This window comes from Xiphophorus hellerii, chromosome 20 (assembly GCF_003331165.1).
Source record: "Xiphophorus hellerii strain 12219 chromosome 20, Xiphophorus_hellerii-4.1, whole genome shotgun sequence".
Lineage (NCBI taxonomy): Eukaryota > Metazoa > Chordata > Actinopteri > Cyprinodontiformes > Poeciliidae > Xiphophorus > Xiphophorus hellerii.
Window position 1 is genome coordinate 11,799,294 of NC_045691.1, and position 17,447 is coordinate 11,816,740.

The following is a 17,447-nucleotide window of genomic DNA, read 5'->3' on the forward strand; positions in this document are numbered from 1 at the left end:
CAGTTCTTTTCAGCAGTCATTGTGACTGTACATTTGTACAACTGTCTGGTTTGATTTGACTACTATATATCTAACAGAGTGCTAGAATGAACACACTGGACTCCTGAAAACTGCTTCCAATTATCCCCATTCATTATTTTTTGCAGACAAGGAAAAGAACAAGAAAATAACTCATCCTTGACCCCCTTATACCCAGGAGATGGACTATTTGAGCTGCAACTTTCTTGGAAGGCTTTAGACAGCTGTGAACTGAAAAATAAAGGGGGGAAAGCAACTTTATGGGTCGAGCAACTTCACAAATGTTGTGATCTGTGTTTTTCTGTGTTTATTTCTGAGTTTTCTGTGACCTTGAGTCTCTTCGTTGTCCTGTCTCCCCTCGATTACTCCCAGGTGTGTCTCGTTCCCTGATTACCTCCTGTGTATTTAGTCTCACCTGTGTCTCTGTGTCTTTGTCGGGTCCTCGTCTTGCTCCAGCGTCATTCTGTTAAGCCTGTCATTCTGTCCCCTTGGGTAGCCTGTTGCTACCAATGCTGAGTCCTTGTCTTCCGCTCAACTGTGCTGCCAGGTTTGCGGACTGTTTTGGATTTTGTTTGGACTGTGTATTCTGGATTATTTAACATTAAACCTTCATTACTCATCTTACCTGGGTCTACAAGCGTCTGCCTCACCACCAACACCACCACTTCATGACAACAAACAATTAATCAATGCCAGTCACATTAATGTGTATTACATAATGTGTATTTTGTTGTCCAGTAAGGATATTGTTTCATTGGTTATATTTTATTTCCAGTACTTTTCAATATCTGTACAACTTAATAGTGAGAAATGTGTCAGTTAGCTTTAGTAAAATGCCAGAATAATGAAAAAGATTTATTACTGACAATATGGGAATATGTGTGACTTATTTTTTAATTTGTAAGCATTGCGTTAAAACTGTATGACTAGGACCAAATGTCCTTCTAAAACCTTTCACCTTAGGTTGCTGGAATTGTAGTACATTCCTTTTGACAGAAATTTTATAACTTATTCAGGTTTAGAATAATTAACCTTTAACCTGTTGTTGTTGTCTTATGATATGGCTTCAATATTTCCTCATAAAGTTATTTTCTGTATTGTGTAAAGTGGACCAGTTTGTCAAGCAAAACACCTTCACAACATGATATTGAATATTGCCGCCTCAAATATTTGTTCTAAAGCTTGAAGTTTCTCCCTTTCCCTGCTTTTTCTCTTCCTAATTTAATAAAGGCCATAATAACAGAAAACTTAAATTCTGTTTCATCAGGTCGAAGGCCATTTCTCCAGTAATGAAGGCATTTGTTCCTGTGTGCATTTGCAAAATTATAATCTGTTTCTCTTGCTGTTTTTACAGTAATAGCTTCTTCCTCTGTGAGTCGCCTTTCACCCCATGTTGACACCAAAGTCTTTTCACTGTGAATAATGACACTGTCTCACCTAGGATGGAGAGATGGATGGACAGATGAATGGATGGGTCGATGGATCTCACACTAGGAAGCAGCATGTTTAAGTGTTGCTTTAAAATACATCCACAGGCGTGCCTCAATTTATTTTGATGGTTGACAATTAACCTATAAAGCTAAAAAAGTCACGGCATCTTGGCATTTCACAAATTGTTTAAACACACAATCTTAGTGTAGGTTCCAGTCTTTTTCAGGACTACATATAAAGTTCTAACTTCGATTGCATCACACTTCATTTATTAACGAAGTATCTGAGAACAAAAACACAATCAAACAAATGCATCCCCTATTACATTAAAGTCATTCGATTGTGGAAATTCTATAGTAAATTAAAACATCATAATACAAATAGCACAACTCTTTATACTAATATATTTAAAAGCATAGTCATATCTATGATTTTGGCCCACATTGCTAAGATTACCATGAAGGATTTTAAAAGAAACTATAGATCCATACCCCTTTGCTGCAGATGAGTGAGGTAGAAAATATGTGCAAATAAGTTCCTTTTTGGTAAAACATTTGAGCAGCACTCAAACTATTACACTGTTTGAATGTAGCATAAGTACACAAACTTTTTCTTTTGCATGAGACAGTTGGGAGTTAGCAAGAATAATGGAGCTGCTGTGTGCTCCTCCGCTCTGTTCAGTGATGCTGATGAGGGAGGATGTGAGTCGCTACTCCACCACGCCCCGCCCCCATTGAGAAGGCAGTGATGCAAGGCATGCCTCTGAGAAGCCTGCAACCCGTGCAGACAGACAGGATCACTGTGGACTACGCTCCTCATTTATTGGCCCCCCCATATGTTCTCCGCCGCTCAGCTGCACGGATTAGTTTGAGAGGGTTTTAAAGCTGAAAATTACTCCCAAACAGCTTGCTTTCTGCTTTTTGTTTCATACTTATTTAATCATTTCTGGATCTAAAAAGTCGTAGTTCTGTATTCCCTCCAAATGCTTCGCCTGTCAGACTCGCTTTGCATGTGGACATAAGCCAGTGGGTTCAGTCAGGTGCTTCAACCCAGGGGATCTTATTTAGGATAAATTTTTAAATTCCTTTCCTTCTCCTGGAGGCGCGTCCTTTATTTTTCCATCCGCGATGGCTGACTCCAACGCTGAATGCAATATCAAGGTGTTGTGTCGATTCCGTCCGCTGAACCAGTCCGAAATTATCCGCGGAGATAAGTTCATTCCAATATTTCAAGGGGAAGACACTGTCATCTTTGGGGTAAGTTGCTTATCTCCTTCTCTGTGGACACCGTTGCATGCACTCGAGTAATGTTGGGGGTTGAACTTATCATCTCACAATCATATCCGATCCTGACCAGACTGATGACTTGGAGCTTATAGGTTTGAGGCAGGGATCAAACTAAGTATAGCCTCCATCAATACTATTGGTAATACTATTCGTATTCTGCAGCATAATGTGCTGCCGCTATTTGAGGGCGATAAAGACGAAAAAAAAAGAGAAAAAAAAGAAAAAAGAAAAAAATGCATTTGTGCATTTTTTGTAGTATAATATCAATTGCTTTGAAATAATACATCACTTGTTTGTGTTAAAGATGCATTTTGTGTCTAAAGGTTTTAACTTTAGGGCTTCTGTGATAAAAAATTGAAAAATCTCATCATCAACTCTTGAATTATTACCCCGCCTTTTTGTTTCAACTTAGGCTTGTTTGCTAGATATTGATCTGGTGGATTTTCTTGTCTCCTCCAGAGGCGGTCTTCGTATTAAAGCCTCCTGAGGAAGCCCCTCCTTTTGCCTCATCTGACACACTACCAAATGCTACAGTCCATTTACCTAATAAAACCCAATCTGAAAAAAAGAACAAACATATAATGTTTTATAAGCATTAAAAAAAAGAAAATACTAAGCAGATACTAATTGATCTAGATCAGTGTTTATCAACCTGGTCCTCAGGGACCACTGCCCTGCATGTTTTTGGATTCTGCAGCACTTGATGGCATGAAAGAGGAGGTCATGTAATCATTAGAATCAGGTGTTCTGGAACAAAGGCACATCTAAAACATGCAGGTCAGCAGTCTCTGAGGACCTGCATTGAGAAACACTGAATGGATAGATTGATTTTCAGCATCCATAATCATTGTAATGTAATTCAGTCCTTGTTTGATCAGTCTGCACATCGTGCTTTCTATGCTTGTCTGATGCTTTAGTGATCTTAATGCCAAGAAAATATTCTGAATTTCTTCTTGTCTTTATTGAAAATCTCTTTTTTTTTAAAAACAATCTCTGGTCTGTGTATAACAATCAAGATTGGATCTAACCAGTCTAAATATGTAGAAATACAGTGTAGACTCTTTAAAACACTCAAAACACTAAAAGAGTACCCACTCCTATTGACTGAACATGAACATAAGCAACAAAAACCTTGTTTGTTCAGGGCACCACTGATAAATAACTGTATTTTACCTCAGACAGAAAAAAAAATATATTGCTCATATCAAACTCCACCGCTTGTGCCCTTTCTTGGATAATTAATCAGAAAGGTATTGATTCCTTTGCTTATGAATGTTACCAGCTGCCTGCTGATGATGTTTTAGGTGAGATGCAGATGGTTTTGCTTTTGGAGCAACTCAAATTGAAGCTGATGGTTACTATCAGTGATTGTGCGCTGTAATGGAAGTGAACCAATCCCTAATAGGTTTATTAATGTACACCTTAGGCTAAGGTTAACAATGTGGTCATAATCCCACACCAGGTGACATTTAGAAAAAAATAATTGAATCATGGACAAATATGAGAATCCTCTAAATGGATCTGAGGCTAATATTTAAGCACATAGTACAGAAATAAATGCATTTGTCAGTGCACAGAAATAGACATGTATAGATATGGCCAAATATGCAAATCTATGAATTAATTTCACACTGAATGCAGAGCACCTGCTCTCTACTACAATGGACACCCCCCCCGCTCCCCCTACACACACACACACACACACAGAGGAAGATTATGAAAGAAAACTGAACCCTTCAAGGCAGAGCGGTTGACTTGTAGTGATGACTGGGACAGCAGAAAATCCTTATCGGCTCACTCTTGTTTTCATGCACACATCTATACCAACACAGACTGAAATGCGCTGCAGGTTTGTGGGGGAAATGGTCCTGCATGACTGACTATTTTGGTTGTAGCTACAGAATGTTTCCAGCAGACTGAACTATTTCTCTGTTTATGCATAAAACTTAACATTATTAAGAAGATTAATATTTCAAAATCAAGAATCCCCACATCAGTCTTGGCACCTGAGTTTGAACAGCTCTGAAGATGTTAGAGAGAAGCAGCAAGGTTAATCCTAATTAGTCTTGTGAAATATGAAACAGATATGTAATCACAGAGAATAAGATAAAAAAAAGTTTATCGAAATTAGTCAGACTATGTACACCTCTACTTGCGCACTGATTGACTGAGTTTGACATCGTCCCTATGAGAATAAAGAATAATATTAGCCAGTCAACAGTGAGCTGTCACTAAAACAAATCTGCTTTTGTTACCTGTCAGTAAGTGTGGCAGCAGAAGACTCCAAAACAATAAAAAATAATAACCTCCAGAAACACAAGCAGACATTTCTGATGCATTCTAAGTCATTTCATCTTCTAACCGGCACTCGGTGTTCCTCCGTTCAGACGAATGTAATCATGGCAACGCAAGTGGAGTTTTCATCTTTCTGAATGCAATTACTTCCAAGATGTGCTCTGTATATAGGAGGTTATAGACATGTAAATCCATTCATGGTTTGCATTTTCCTATTTGGAGTGTTTGTCTTGTACAAGGAAGTTGTGAATGAATATGTCAAGTTTGATGAGTATTTATAACACCAAGCCAATAGGAAACAAGTTAATGCAAACATTGTGAAGGTTGATGAAAACAGATCAGTTCTGGGCAGTCCTAATAGCCCACATTGGTTGAAGATGTTTTCTTTCAGAACTTGATAGTGTACAGAGGCAGTGACCTGAGCTCGTGATTGATGGGTTAACTACTCTCTAGTGGCAGGCTGGAGAAAACTTCAAGATATTAAAAATTATAGAAAATACCGGCAGTCTGCTGTTGTTCTTTGACTTCTTTGAAGCATCACAATGCATAGAGTGCATCGTAAATACAAAGTGAAAACAAATGGCTGTGTTTGTTTTTTGTGACAGGAAATAGTCATTTAATTAGGCAATGGAAAAGCAGCCCTCTTTTAGGTTGATTGTGTGCAGCAACAAGTGGGGCAAGGGAACTTTCTACAGCAATCAGGCAGAAAAACAAATCTTAGTTCAGTACTTTCTTATTAAAGTGCTTATACTGTAAGAATTGGTATGAGAAATTTTTTTTTTGCCTTTTTGAAACCTTGGTACAGTGAACTCTTGCCTATTCATGGTTCAGTATTTGCAGATTTTATTGTGGACCGTAACTCCAAATTATTGAAGGAAAATTCATCTATTTGAAGGTAAATCCTACTTTGGAAGCTGAAATACTTAATATGCTATTGGATAGTGTTTGTAAAGCAGTCAACCCAGGGGTGACATTTATTTTCCTTGTAACCTCAAGACCTAAGATAGATATACAAGTGCCAATACCATTTCTACTGGGCATGCTACTACATATTAACATGGTAAAATTGGTTATTATGTCATGTAATATCTCAGTGAAGGAAGACACAGAGTATGTATTTTATACCTTATTTGCACCAAGTCACGTTATCCCCCGTCCACCTGAAATAAACAGTTGTTTTGGAAGTTTTCCTGCTGTTTGCTGCTGCTGAACTCTGCAGATTTTTTTTATTGCTTTTACTATTGTCCTTTCTGTGCATGGAAGCAAGATAAACTGGGTCCTTGTCAGTTCTTTTTTGTCACAGTTCCAGTTGTTGGATTTTTTTTATATTGCTCTGACTGCATGGGTGAGCCAATGAGAAGCCTGTTTCTTGTTACCGCTTGAAGATTTATGAAGATTACAACAAATATGACATTTCTCTATGGGATGGTCTCTCATCTTTCTTAGTTTGAGGAGTGATTAAGCAATATTTCTTAGTATGACATCGTAGTTGCACTCTTAAGAAATCAAGAAAAATAACAAATTCTAATTTAAGCTTCTTATAAGAAGAACAGTGAATTATTTCTTTTAAATAATGTGTGGAAAATCAATTTTTTCACACTTCCATGATTAATTAATTAAACTGAAAACCACACAACATGACACGTACATGCTATAAATTCAAAACGGAAGGGGTAGTGTCTAATAAATTATTTGCAGTATGTTGCAATTGCAGTTTTGTTACCAGTCAATAAAGACTTTCAGAGATGTGTGATCTGCGAGTGATTATTATATTGAATATTATATTTAAGCTCAGAAAAAAACTCACACTTCATCACAAATTTTATTGATGTCTATGCTTTGCCCCAAATTCTACAAGCCAAATTTTATGTAAACTTATGCAGAATTGATGAAAGTTTGTGCTGCAACTTCAGGACATATTATAAAAACAATTTTTTTATCCATTCATGATTTTGCGGACTTTTTATCAGAATATTGAGTCTAAAGGTGTTCATAATATATTTGTATACAAAACTGGTTCTCAGGGGGATGCAGAAAACTGATTCTTTTAAATAGAGTGTTACTAAATCCAGAAATTGAAATTAAGAAATAATTTTGACTTTATATCAAGCTGTGTTTAACATAAAACTTGGAATGTAACCTTAATGGTAGCAGCTCCACCTACAAGAGAAGCAGATTATGTTAACATGTCCTGAAATGAAATTCTGTTTTAGGAAAATTGGAGAAGAAATGAAATAAAACAATGACAAAAATTAGGATTTCTTCTGCTAAGTTTAAATCCTGTTTAATTTAGAGCAGCAGTTAAGAGGATCATTTGAAGCACATAGTGTTCAAACTCCTATTTTCATTTGTGAAGATTTTTTGTATCATACTTTACATAATCCTGCCGAGGTTCTAACTGATTTAATGGTTTGAGCCTATTTGCACCCAGCAGACGTGAAATAACATTAGCATTCAGTGTGATATTCTGTAGATCTGAACACCTGATGGGTTTAAAGCGGCTCCTCTGCTCTTTTTTTTAGCATTTGTCTTAGTGAACATCTGTATCTTTTTGCTGTTTGTTGATGGGTAGATAAATGTCATGTTCAGGACTTTATGTGACTCTTAATTATGCTCTCTGGTTCATTAGAGCTGCAGATCACAACATGTTAGCGTTCCTCACAGTCCCTATGAGCAATCAGAGAAATTCTCAGTCTATCAAAATCATCTGTCTGCATGAAGATGTAGATGTGTTTCCTCTTCTGTTTTTTTCTCAAGAATTTTCCGTCGTCACTGACATTGCCACCTGTGGCGCTCTGAAGGTTTCTGTGGCGTGCATGTGTGTGTGTGACAGTAATAATTCCTGAGCGTGTACTGCTCCGAGGCATGGCCTTTGTGTTTGCTCTGCACAAGAGTGACACAGCTGTCTCTAGTATTTCACTGTCTGCAATAATGCAGTGTCACAAGGCCAGATTGTCCCTCCTAATCTTCTGGAAAGCAAAAACAGCCGCCACTATGAATCATGCTTTCAGTTCTATAAATAAATTAACAATCACCGTGACTTCGGTCGCAGCAAGATATATGGAGGTTTTTTTCTGCTTTGACGATGTCATAAAGACATAAGCTGTCCACATGCTAAGCTCAATAAGAATGGATTTTGTTCTCATCATATTATTAAAACAAAATAAGAAATAACTCAGAAGTCTGAATGAAATATACTTCATTTCATACCTCTGATAATGGTCATATTTCTTGTTCATTGTTTTGTACTTAAGCTGTACTAGCCTTCAGAGCCTCACTAGTTCTCAAGGGGATCGTTTTCATTACCCCGTGTCCAACATGAGAAAAATTATGCACTTTGTAATCCTGCAGTTGTTGAAAACCCTTGTGATTATTTGTTCTCCAACCCCATGCTGCATTTAAGAGTGAGGTGGGAGCAAATTGCTGATTATTATATCCCTCCTTATCATAAGTATTTTCTGTGAACGGGAGGTGCAATTATCACATTGATTTTTTAACTTTAAGTGCCTCGCTAACTACAGGTAAATGTGCTTTTTTGTGTTTATTACCATCTTATTAATGTTGAGGTATTCTCAGTTATAAGGCTTGACTTGATTCTGACTGAAGTCACTGAAGATCAAATCACATACTATTTGTATTAGCTTTTTACTAAATAGTTGTTTTTTTCCAGAGATTTCGTTTTAATAAATAGATGAATATCAGAAAAGTGCACCATGCATTTTTATTCAACACTCTTGAGTAAATACTTTGTAGAACCACATTCTTATTGCACTAACAGCTACAAACGTTTTTGGATATGTCTCTATCAGTTTTTTACATGTACAAATTGAAAGGAGGAAAGACATTTCCAAGTCTTGTGCACAGACTCTTAATTTGATTTAGGTCTGGGCTTTGACTGGGCCATTTCAACACAATAATATGTTTTGATTAAAATATTTTATTATAGTTCTCATTGCATGTTTACAGTTGTTATATTTCTGGAAAGGTAAGCTCTGCCCCAGTTGAGCCTTTTGCAGACTCTAACAGGAGGTTGCATCCATTTTCCATCAATTCTGACCAGCTTCCCTGTCCCCACTCTGCCACTACCTTGTTCCACCCATGTTTCAGGTCCTGCACAGTGTTAGTTTTATGCCTCACATAGCTTTTTCTATGTAGACTAAGATTTAAAATTTTGGTCACATCTGACCTGAGCTCCTTCTTCCACATGGTTTCATTTTCACTTAGATGGTCTGTGGAAAACTGCAAATACTGTATCTGCATTCTTGGCCAGCAGTTGTACTTTCGACAGTTTATCTGCAGTCTTTGTAGTTGGTTCTTTGATTAATTTTCTCCATTCTCAGCTTGTTAGTTTAAGTGGAGAGCCATCCTTTGCTAGGTTTGCAGTTTGTGACAGGGTTCTATTATGATTTAGTCAAACATAATGACTGGTCCAAGTCAGAGATCGTTTTAGAGGAATTTATTAAGCTCGCACAACGATGGCAGGTGTAGACCACACACGAAGGATATCCAGAGCAGGTTAGAAATCAAATAATCATCAGTACCTTCACTGCAACAGTCTGTCACCTCCAGCGTGACTTCTTCAGGAGTCTAACCACAGACTGACCTCCTGTCTTCTTCTTCTTTTTGTTTCTAATGGCGGTTGGCAAGCAACTGACCTCCTGTGGAGTAGACCGTTGCTTTTAAAGCCACAGGCTCCGCCCACAGACAATCCAAACAAGCAAAAATACTAAGCAATTACTTCTAACTCAAATCAACTCTTAAAGTATCCAAAATAATAATAATAATAATAATAATAATAATAATAATAATAAGAGATAAAATAAATAAATAAAATAAACTTGTAAACAAAATACAATACTCAATTTAATAAACAACACCCAGTGCGCTCTGATGACATCACCACCTCACGTGACTCCCTCCCTGCACGCCACAATTCGCAAACGCCCTACTTGAAATCAGAACCGGGAAAACGTTCAATGCTGAAAACAGGTTAGAATGAATGTCCAACTGAAGCAGGAACATCTTTTTTTTTTTTTTTTTAAGTTGCGTTCTGATCCACACTCCATACCAGTAGGTGGCGGTAATGCACACCATAAAGTTGCTTGCCAACCGCCATTAAAAACAAAAGAAGAAGAAGAAGAAGCAGGAACATCGCGTGTGGACCCACGACGAACCGCATCAGGTCAAACTGCAACAAAAGTAAGTTAGTGATTGTGTACGTGATTGTGTGCGCGGGTGCACGGACTCTCTAATTAAGTCTTAACTCGTGACGGCTCCTCCGTCACACAGTTGTATCACGAATCGGAAATAATTCCATGAGATGTTTAAAGTTTGAGATATTGTTTATGGCAATTAGTTGCATTGCATTTTATTTAGGGTTATCATAGTAAGCTGAATACAAATACCTGTCTATCACATAAAATTGCAGGAGAAAGACACTGAAGTTTGTGGTTGTAAATTGATAAATTGTGGAAGAGTTCAAAAGATATAAATACTTTTGCAAGTCACTGTATATGATGAATAGTCTAACCTCTGCATGATCTTGTTTTAATTGATCAAACTTTGATTTATTTCTGGTATCGTTGACAAAGATGGGTATATTAAACATGATAAAAGCATCCATCCAGCCGTGTTTGGGAACCCATTTGAATCATGCACATTAAAGAATTATTGATTCTCCTATCTGCTGCACTCCTTTTTTAATTTACTAGATTTTCTTTGCTTAGTTGCTTCTTCAGTGTCATGTGTATGAGTCTAATGGAGCTGCTGCAGTGTTGCTGCAGTTATCGCTGTGAAATACATCCATTAAGGAAGAAAACAGGAATAAGAATTTTGTATGAGGTTGTCCAGTTCTTTGTTTTCACTGGTTTCAAAACCTTTCGCTGAATTTTGTGAGAGTGAATGTGTTGTTTGGTATGGAAATGCACAAGACAGACATGTTTTTTTTTTTTTAGTTCAGTACGAACATGATGTCTCATTAACAACCACTTTGTTTCTAAGACAACAATAATTTCTGATGGGCTGCAGCTCTTCTGTTGTCTTCTCTTGTCATTTCCTGCTTTTTTCTTGATTATGCGCCGAGGTAAGAAGAAGGAGGGGAAACAGCTGGTGCTGAAACAAACTGTCGATGGTGCATGTCGGGCGCAGCTTTAATGTCTTCTACCTGTCTCAAATATTATGGTATTTATGGTCCCACTGAAGTCATTTCTTCTCAAGGATGTGTTCTTGGTGTGTCTTTAACTGTCTGCAAAACAAATGCTAATAAAGAAAAAAGTCATAAATGGAGGTTCAAAGGGTCTCTCCTGGTCTCCTACCCCTGTGCACACCTAAGTGCTCTAATTCTATCACTGCAGTGCACACACCCTATTCAATTACAGATATAAAAGGGATTGCAATGTTAGGTCAAGATCTCATTTCACTTTTTCAGTGACATAATCAGAGTTCCCTCCTCTCAGGGACTGACCTCCTCGTCTTCCCCTTTCTTGGCCTTTTTATTCTTCTCTTTCCTGGATGCTCCTCCTGTGTAAAGCTTTATTTCATTGGGGACAGATTCTGCTGCTCATTTCCCAATGACTCAGCAGCAGTTTTGAAATGATGTTGGAGAGGAAGCTCAGTCTCATCTGTCATGCTGTTCATTTTGGCGAACGCTTCTCACAGGCTTTTATGGCATAAGGAGGGAGAGTCTGTCAATCTGGAGCCAGAATACTAAAGGGTCAAACAACTTTGAAAGAGTCTACTCCTAGCTTTAAATGAGGCTGTAAGTTCAGACACCCATCTCAACTCTATTCTTTATATCACCTTGACTACAGTACCTTGCAAAAATTCAAACTCCATTCATTTTTTCATTGTTTCACATTACAACCATGGAGTTCAATGCATTTAATTTAGACTTCATATAACAGAGAAACACAACACAGCACATAATTGTAATAATTGTAAAGTGTCAAGGTAATAATATTTTTTTCTCAAAATCTGTTCTTACATAAAAGTGTAAAGTGTGGCATTCAGCAGGTATTGACTGGTCAGTTCCTCAGTCAATTCTTTATCGAACCAACATTTGGTATAATTACAGCTGCATGTCTTTTGAGGTGTGTCTTTATCAGTTTTATCAATATAGAGAGCAACATTTTGTCCATTTGTCTCGCTCATTCAGATTGCTCAGAGTATCTGGGGAAAGACATTTCTAAGCCTTGCCACAGATTCTCAATTATCTTTATGCCCTGATCTTAACTGAGCTTTTCTAACACATAAATTTGCTTATATCTAAACTATACTTGTTTAGTTGTAGCTCTGGTTCAATGTTCAGGGCTGTTGTCTTGCTGAAAGGTGGACGTCTGCAGCTTCTAATATTTTTTTCCAGTGCTATGCAGTGTGTAACTCGTTCCTGACAAGCTCCCCCATTCATATCTGACCAGCTAAACATCCCCACGCCACGATGCTGCTACACACAGTGTGTAGAGAATGTTCAGTGCATGGTGTTAGCTTTTTGCCACACGTAGCATTTTCCTTGTAGCCCAAAAAACAAGGCAAATCATGCTGGCTGTATCCTCTACTTGGCTGATGGAAACTACAATCAAACCTCTGATGTATTTCTCTCAATTATGCATTTTCTGCTTTGAACTACCCCGAATTTGTGGAGAGCATGACTAATATTTGTCCAGTCTACAGAATATTTAACTTGATCTGTGGGTCTCTGCTGCTCCTCTAACGTTATGAGCCTATTGACTGCTTCACTGATTAATACGATCACTTTAGATGTTCTGTTTGGTTTGCAGTTGTGCCATACTCTTTCCATTTTCAACTGATGGATTGGAAAATGTTCTCTGAGATGTTCAATACTTTTTTTCTGACCCATTTGCTGTGTTCCTTGCTCTTCAAAATGCTGTTTGTTCACTAATCTCTTACAAGTATCTGAGGCCTGCTAAATCAAATTGCTATGATGGTCTGGTGATCAATGTAGGACCTATCCTGTTTCTCACCCAGGGACCTATGGAGATATGCACCAGCCACTCTACAACCTGGCAAGGAAAAGTAGGTGTAGATACCAGATAGAAAGAGTCCACACACACAGAAACTATTTGCTAATTAAGGGAATTTGAACTTTATTTCAGGGTGACAGAGGTCACACACAGTTTTGTGCTTTCTAATTGTACATCATTTTGAAAACAACACATTACTCTATATTGGTGAATCACCCACAATATATTAAAGTTTATTGCTATATAAACATAATAGGGAGATGTTCAAAGAATTGCCATACTTTGGCAAGATACTACAGTTGTATTAAATAAATTAGAATAATAAGCAACAATACAATAACAGTAACAACCATTAAGTGGGTATTAAATATGCCTTTCAAGTTTTTCATTGGTTTGATTTAACATTTTAATTTTAAATGTTGTGTTTTCATTTGCTGTAAGCAGAAAATAGTTTCAGATAACAGATATAAAGGCTTGAAAACATCTGTCATGTAATGTATAAATCTAATCTATGTAATGTGTTTCACTAACTGAATTGAGTTATCAAATTCAGTAATATTCAAATTTACTCAATATAAGGCTATATGTGGATATGTTGACCTATTTTTAACAGTGAGTGACTCAAATATCTGTCAAAAAGAAGTGCCTGTTCTCATTTCTTTAATGTTAACATAACACTGACACTAATTTAGCCAGCAGTCACACTCAACAGGATATTAGCTGCCAGTTCATTTTTATTTTTCACCAGCACACGTGCAGCCATGGATAGATAGGCTTGTGCCGGTTCGTCAAAACCTTTCCTTTCCATTTCTGTCCCCTTATGAATGGATCGGGCTGTGACTACACCAGGCCTTTTAGCTCTGGGGAGTGTAATGGACCATATTCTTCCCATTAGCCATGCCTGCTCCCTGGATGCTGCCTTCATCTGCCCCCAGCGTCTCTGGACAGCTCATGGTGTCTGATTGCACATGCTCACACACGTGTCGGCGCATCCCAAGACCCTGAGCAGTTTTAATTTATTAAATTTGTGAGAAGAAATCCGTGGTACAAATCCCTGGTAGAGCATCTTCGTCTTTTGCATGCCGGATGCAGAGGACTCCAATTTCCTTTAATTAATTAGTGTAACTCGTTGAACTGACATTTTAGAACTCTGAGATCTTCTCCAAAACAGCTTTTGACTCCTTTCCCCAAGGAGATGAGCTTTGAAAAGTATTTGCCTTGGATGTTTTTTAAAAAAAAAGTCTTTTTAAATCTAATTTGCCATGATTGAAGGGTTGCAGTTAAGCAATATAGGATAAAAGAGACTTAGGAAATTATATATACATTTCAGGCATATTTAATTTATGCATGACCAGGGATTGGCCCAATCCTTGAATCTGAAAGATACTATTTACTGCATTTCAAGTTGCAGCCTTTTGATGCTCTTTGCTGTTTCTAGCAGGCACATACTGTATATAATGACAGCACACCAACTTTTCACTTCCTACATGCCACATTTTCCACCATTCTGTTTTTTATTTATGTTTTATGCGAACTAATGAGATTTGCTTTTTCTGGAGGCTTTAAAATATGAAGTTATTTGCATTTCTTTGCAATAAGATTTAGTGAAGTTTTAAAAAAAAAAAATTCGCCTTCAACCATGTTAATTTTCACAGGAAATCTTTGTCTGTTCTAATATTGTTTCAATTTAATCTCAGCTACTACTGTCTCCACATTTTCACTGGTCTTGGTAATTACTTCCATCTCAATAGAAATGTATGTTTATGCTAGACTCCACAGCATCTTCCATTCTAACCCTTTCAGGATCTAATTTATTATTCCCTCTGCTGACAAGACATGTGGTCATTAACAGGGTTTCCACTAATGGCTGCATGAAGATACTTGCTGGATTTAGTCCATGTGTTTTCCTTTCTCCCTTTTGAGGATCCACATGCTGTCGAGACTATGGGTTCAGATTTAATTTGTGCTTTGCTCCAGATCAAGGAACATCTCTGTTTTAATTTGGCAGTGAAAAATGTCTGCCTTATAACATCCACCCCATTAGCCTTTACCTTGGTACTTCACTTCTTTAATTGATCAAGTAATCACCAAACAGAATGAGCATGCAGATCAATGAGTTCAGTGAAACTATTGAAATTATGTTCAAGTCTAACTTTGTTGCATTTTAAAAACTTGTAAAAGCCCAGTGTTTTCCTGGAGTTCACCAACTGTAATTCTGTATCCCTGTCTGCTCCTATATTTGCAATCAAAATTTTTAATTGAAATTGAATGAAACTAAAATGTTGTTTGTATTGGATAGAAATTATTCTTTTTTTGGGGATAAACAATGAGCAGCATTTCTGATCACACTCTTTGCTTACCAAACAGAATAAAGATGATGTTAGGTCTATAATTATACATCTGCGATTTTTCTCTAGCTTAAATAAAACTCTTCAAGGGTGAGCCTTCAGATTACTGAAACACTTCCACAGTAAATATTTGGAGTTTCATTTTTGATTTGTTTTGGATTTTCTTATTGGCAGTATTTGTGTTGTGGAACGAAACCTGAAACAATTACAAAATAGTCATTTTTAACCTAGGTTTTATAATAAACCACATAGAAATGTACCTGATCTTTAATTTTAGTATTGCATAATGTATCACTGATGCATTTGCAAACAGTTCAAAATCCTGCTCACTTTCTGACAGGAAAGAAAAATCGTATTCCATCTGTCTCACCTTTCTACAATGTCTTTATGCATATTTTAGAGTCCAGATTAATATTTTTTCTGCACCACCTTATCTGTTGTGACCTTTTCATCATCACTCCACCAGCTGTTGCTCTGACATCCACAAATCAGCTATTTTTGGACACTCTCATACTCAAAGCCAGAGGTGATACAACCTTTTCAGTGTTAGTCCCCAGTGGCCCTAGCTAAAGAATGAACACAATTAGTTAAGTCATGTTTATTTGTATTGCATATTTCAGCAACAAGACTTTACATGATAAAAACATAGCACAATAACCAATTATAGATCAAGCGATAAATAGGGACCGGTTGATTCATAATGAAGGGCATTCCCAGTGTTAAGTAAATCCATCCTTAACAAGAACTGCTTCGAGGTTCAGTTTAGTTACGTGAGTTAAATATGAACTGATATATGTTACTGACCTGAAAAATGAATTGCTTCATTTTTTATGCTCATCTTTTTCTGTGTATTTCTCTCCTGATGAATTTCCTCACATTTTAATATTTAATTCAGACAAATTCTCAATAAAGTTCCTCTCATTCACATATGTAGTTTACTCATTCACTTACTTGGAGCAAGTCTCGAAAGCACTATAGGGTCGGTGTTCCTCACTGATGAGAATGCAGTCTTTTCACAATGTTTCTGCTGAAAAAAGTCAACGCTCCTGTAAATGGAAGTAAACAACATTTCTATTGATTTTGTTGTAGCTAATTAACTGCAAGATTGTCTGAGACAAAGGTTAGATAGAGCTCCATTCTGTCCTCTCTCAGCATCTGTGTGTGAGTCAGACTGGTTGCTACACAATTAACAGAAATGAAATGCACATTCATCATAATCTGCAGGTTCTAAAAGTTAGGGGATCAGCCCTAAGTTTATTGTCGGGCTTAAAGTGACAGGAGAGGCATTTATTGTCAACAATGAGTAAAGTGAGAGAGATATTTAACGACATGAAACTCACGCAAACACAGCAGTTACCGAATTCTGTTTTTTAAACAAAAATGTTTCTATTCTCTTTCCGCAAAAAGCAGACAAAGTGCCCCAGGAGTTTCTGTGCATACAGCTTTTATTTTACTACGAACAAAGCGTTGTTTAATTACACCAGGGATGTTTGTTCACTAAAGAAGTGCTGCACTCACAGTTCTGTGTATGCCAAAAAGCTTATGTCACTATGAATCGACTTATTAATCAATTATTTATTTCTAAAAGCTATATATTTTTAAACATAAAATATTACAAGAATTTTAAGTCAATACACCCCAGCCCTTCAGACTGTGGAAAAGCCAGAACTACTCAGAATATTTTATTATTTCAAATAGTGCTCAAAACCCATTAGTTTTCATTGGTCTTTAGTTTCAGTCTAGCCGCTCTATTGACTTTTATATTTTACTTTACTTGAGTTCTCCTTTAATGCCTTCATATTACTCTATGTGCAGCACTTTTCTCAAAGAAAGTAATGTTGTACATAAAAATCCTCATCTGATCTGAACATAGAAAAAAACATTTTTAAAAATCAGCCAAAGCTAAATGTCCTAGCACACCTGTAGGTGGAGGAAAGCACAACCAGAGATTTTTGAGTCAATATCAAACAAAAATTGAGGCAGTGATCCTCCTGCTGCAGACTGTCAGAAGAAATGCCCAAAGATATAGAGTGAAAATATGTTTATAAAGAGCAATAAAGTGTCATGAATCAGTTCACAGTTTATGAAAA

The 17,447-nt window shown here is 37.0% G+C and overlaps 1 protein-coding gene across 1 annotated transcript in view; it reads left to right on the top strand.

The window, feature by feature from the left end:
- Nucleotides 1-1,800: 1,800 nt before the first annotated feature.
- LOC116710824 (kinesin heavy chain) overlaps nt 1,801-17,447 on the top strand; it is an 85,635-nt gene continuing 69,988 nt past the window's right edge. Inside the window, 1 exon segment of the mRNA XM_075074318.1 lies at nt 1,801-2,705. Coding sequence (XP_074930419.1) covers nt 2,577-2,705 — 129 coding nt within the window. The 5' untranslated portion in view covers nt 1,801-2,576.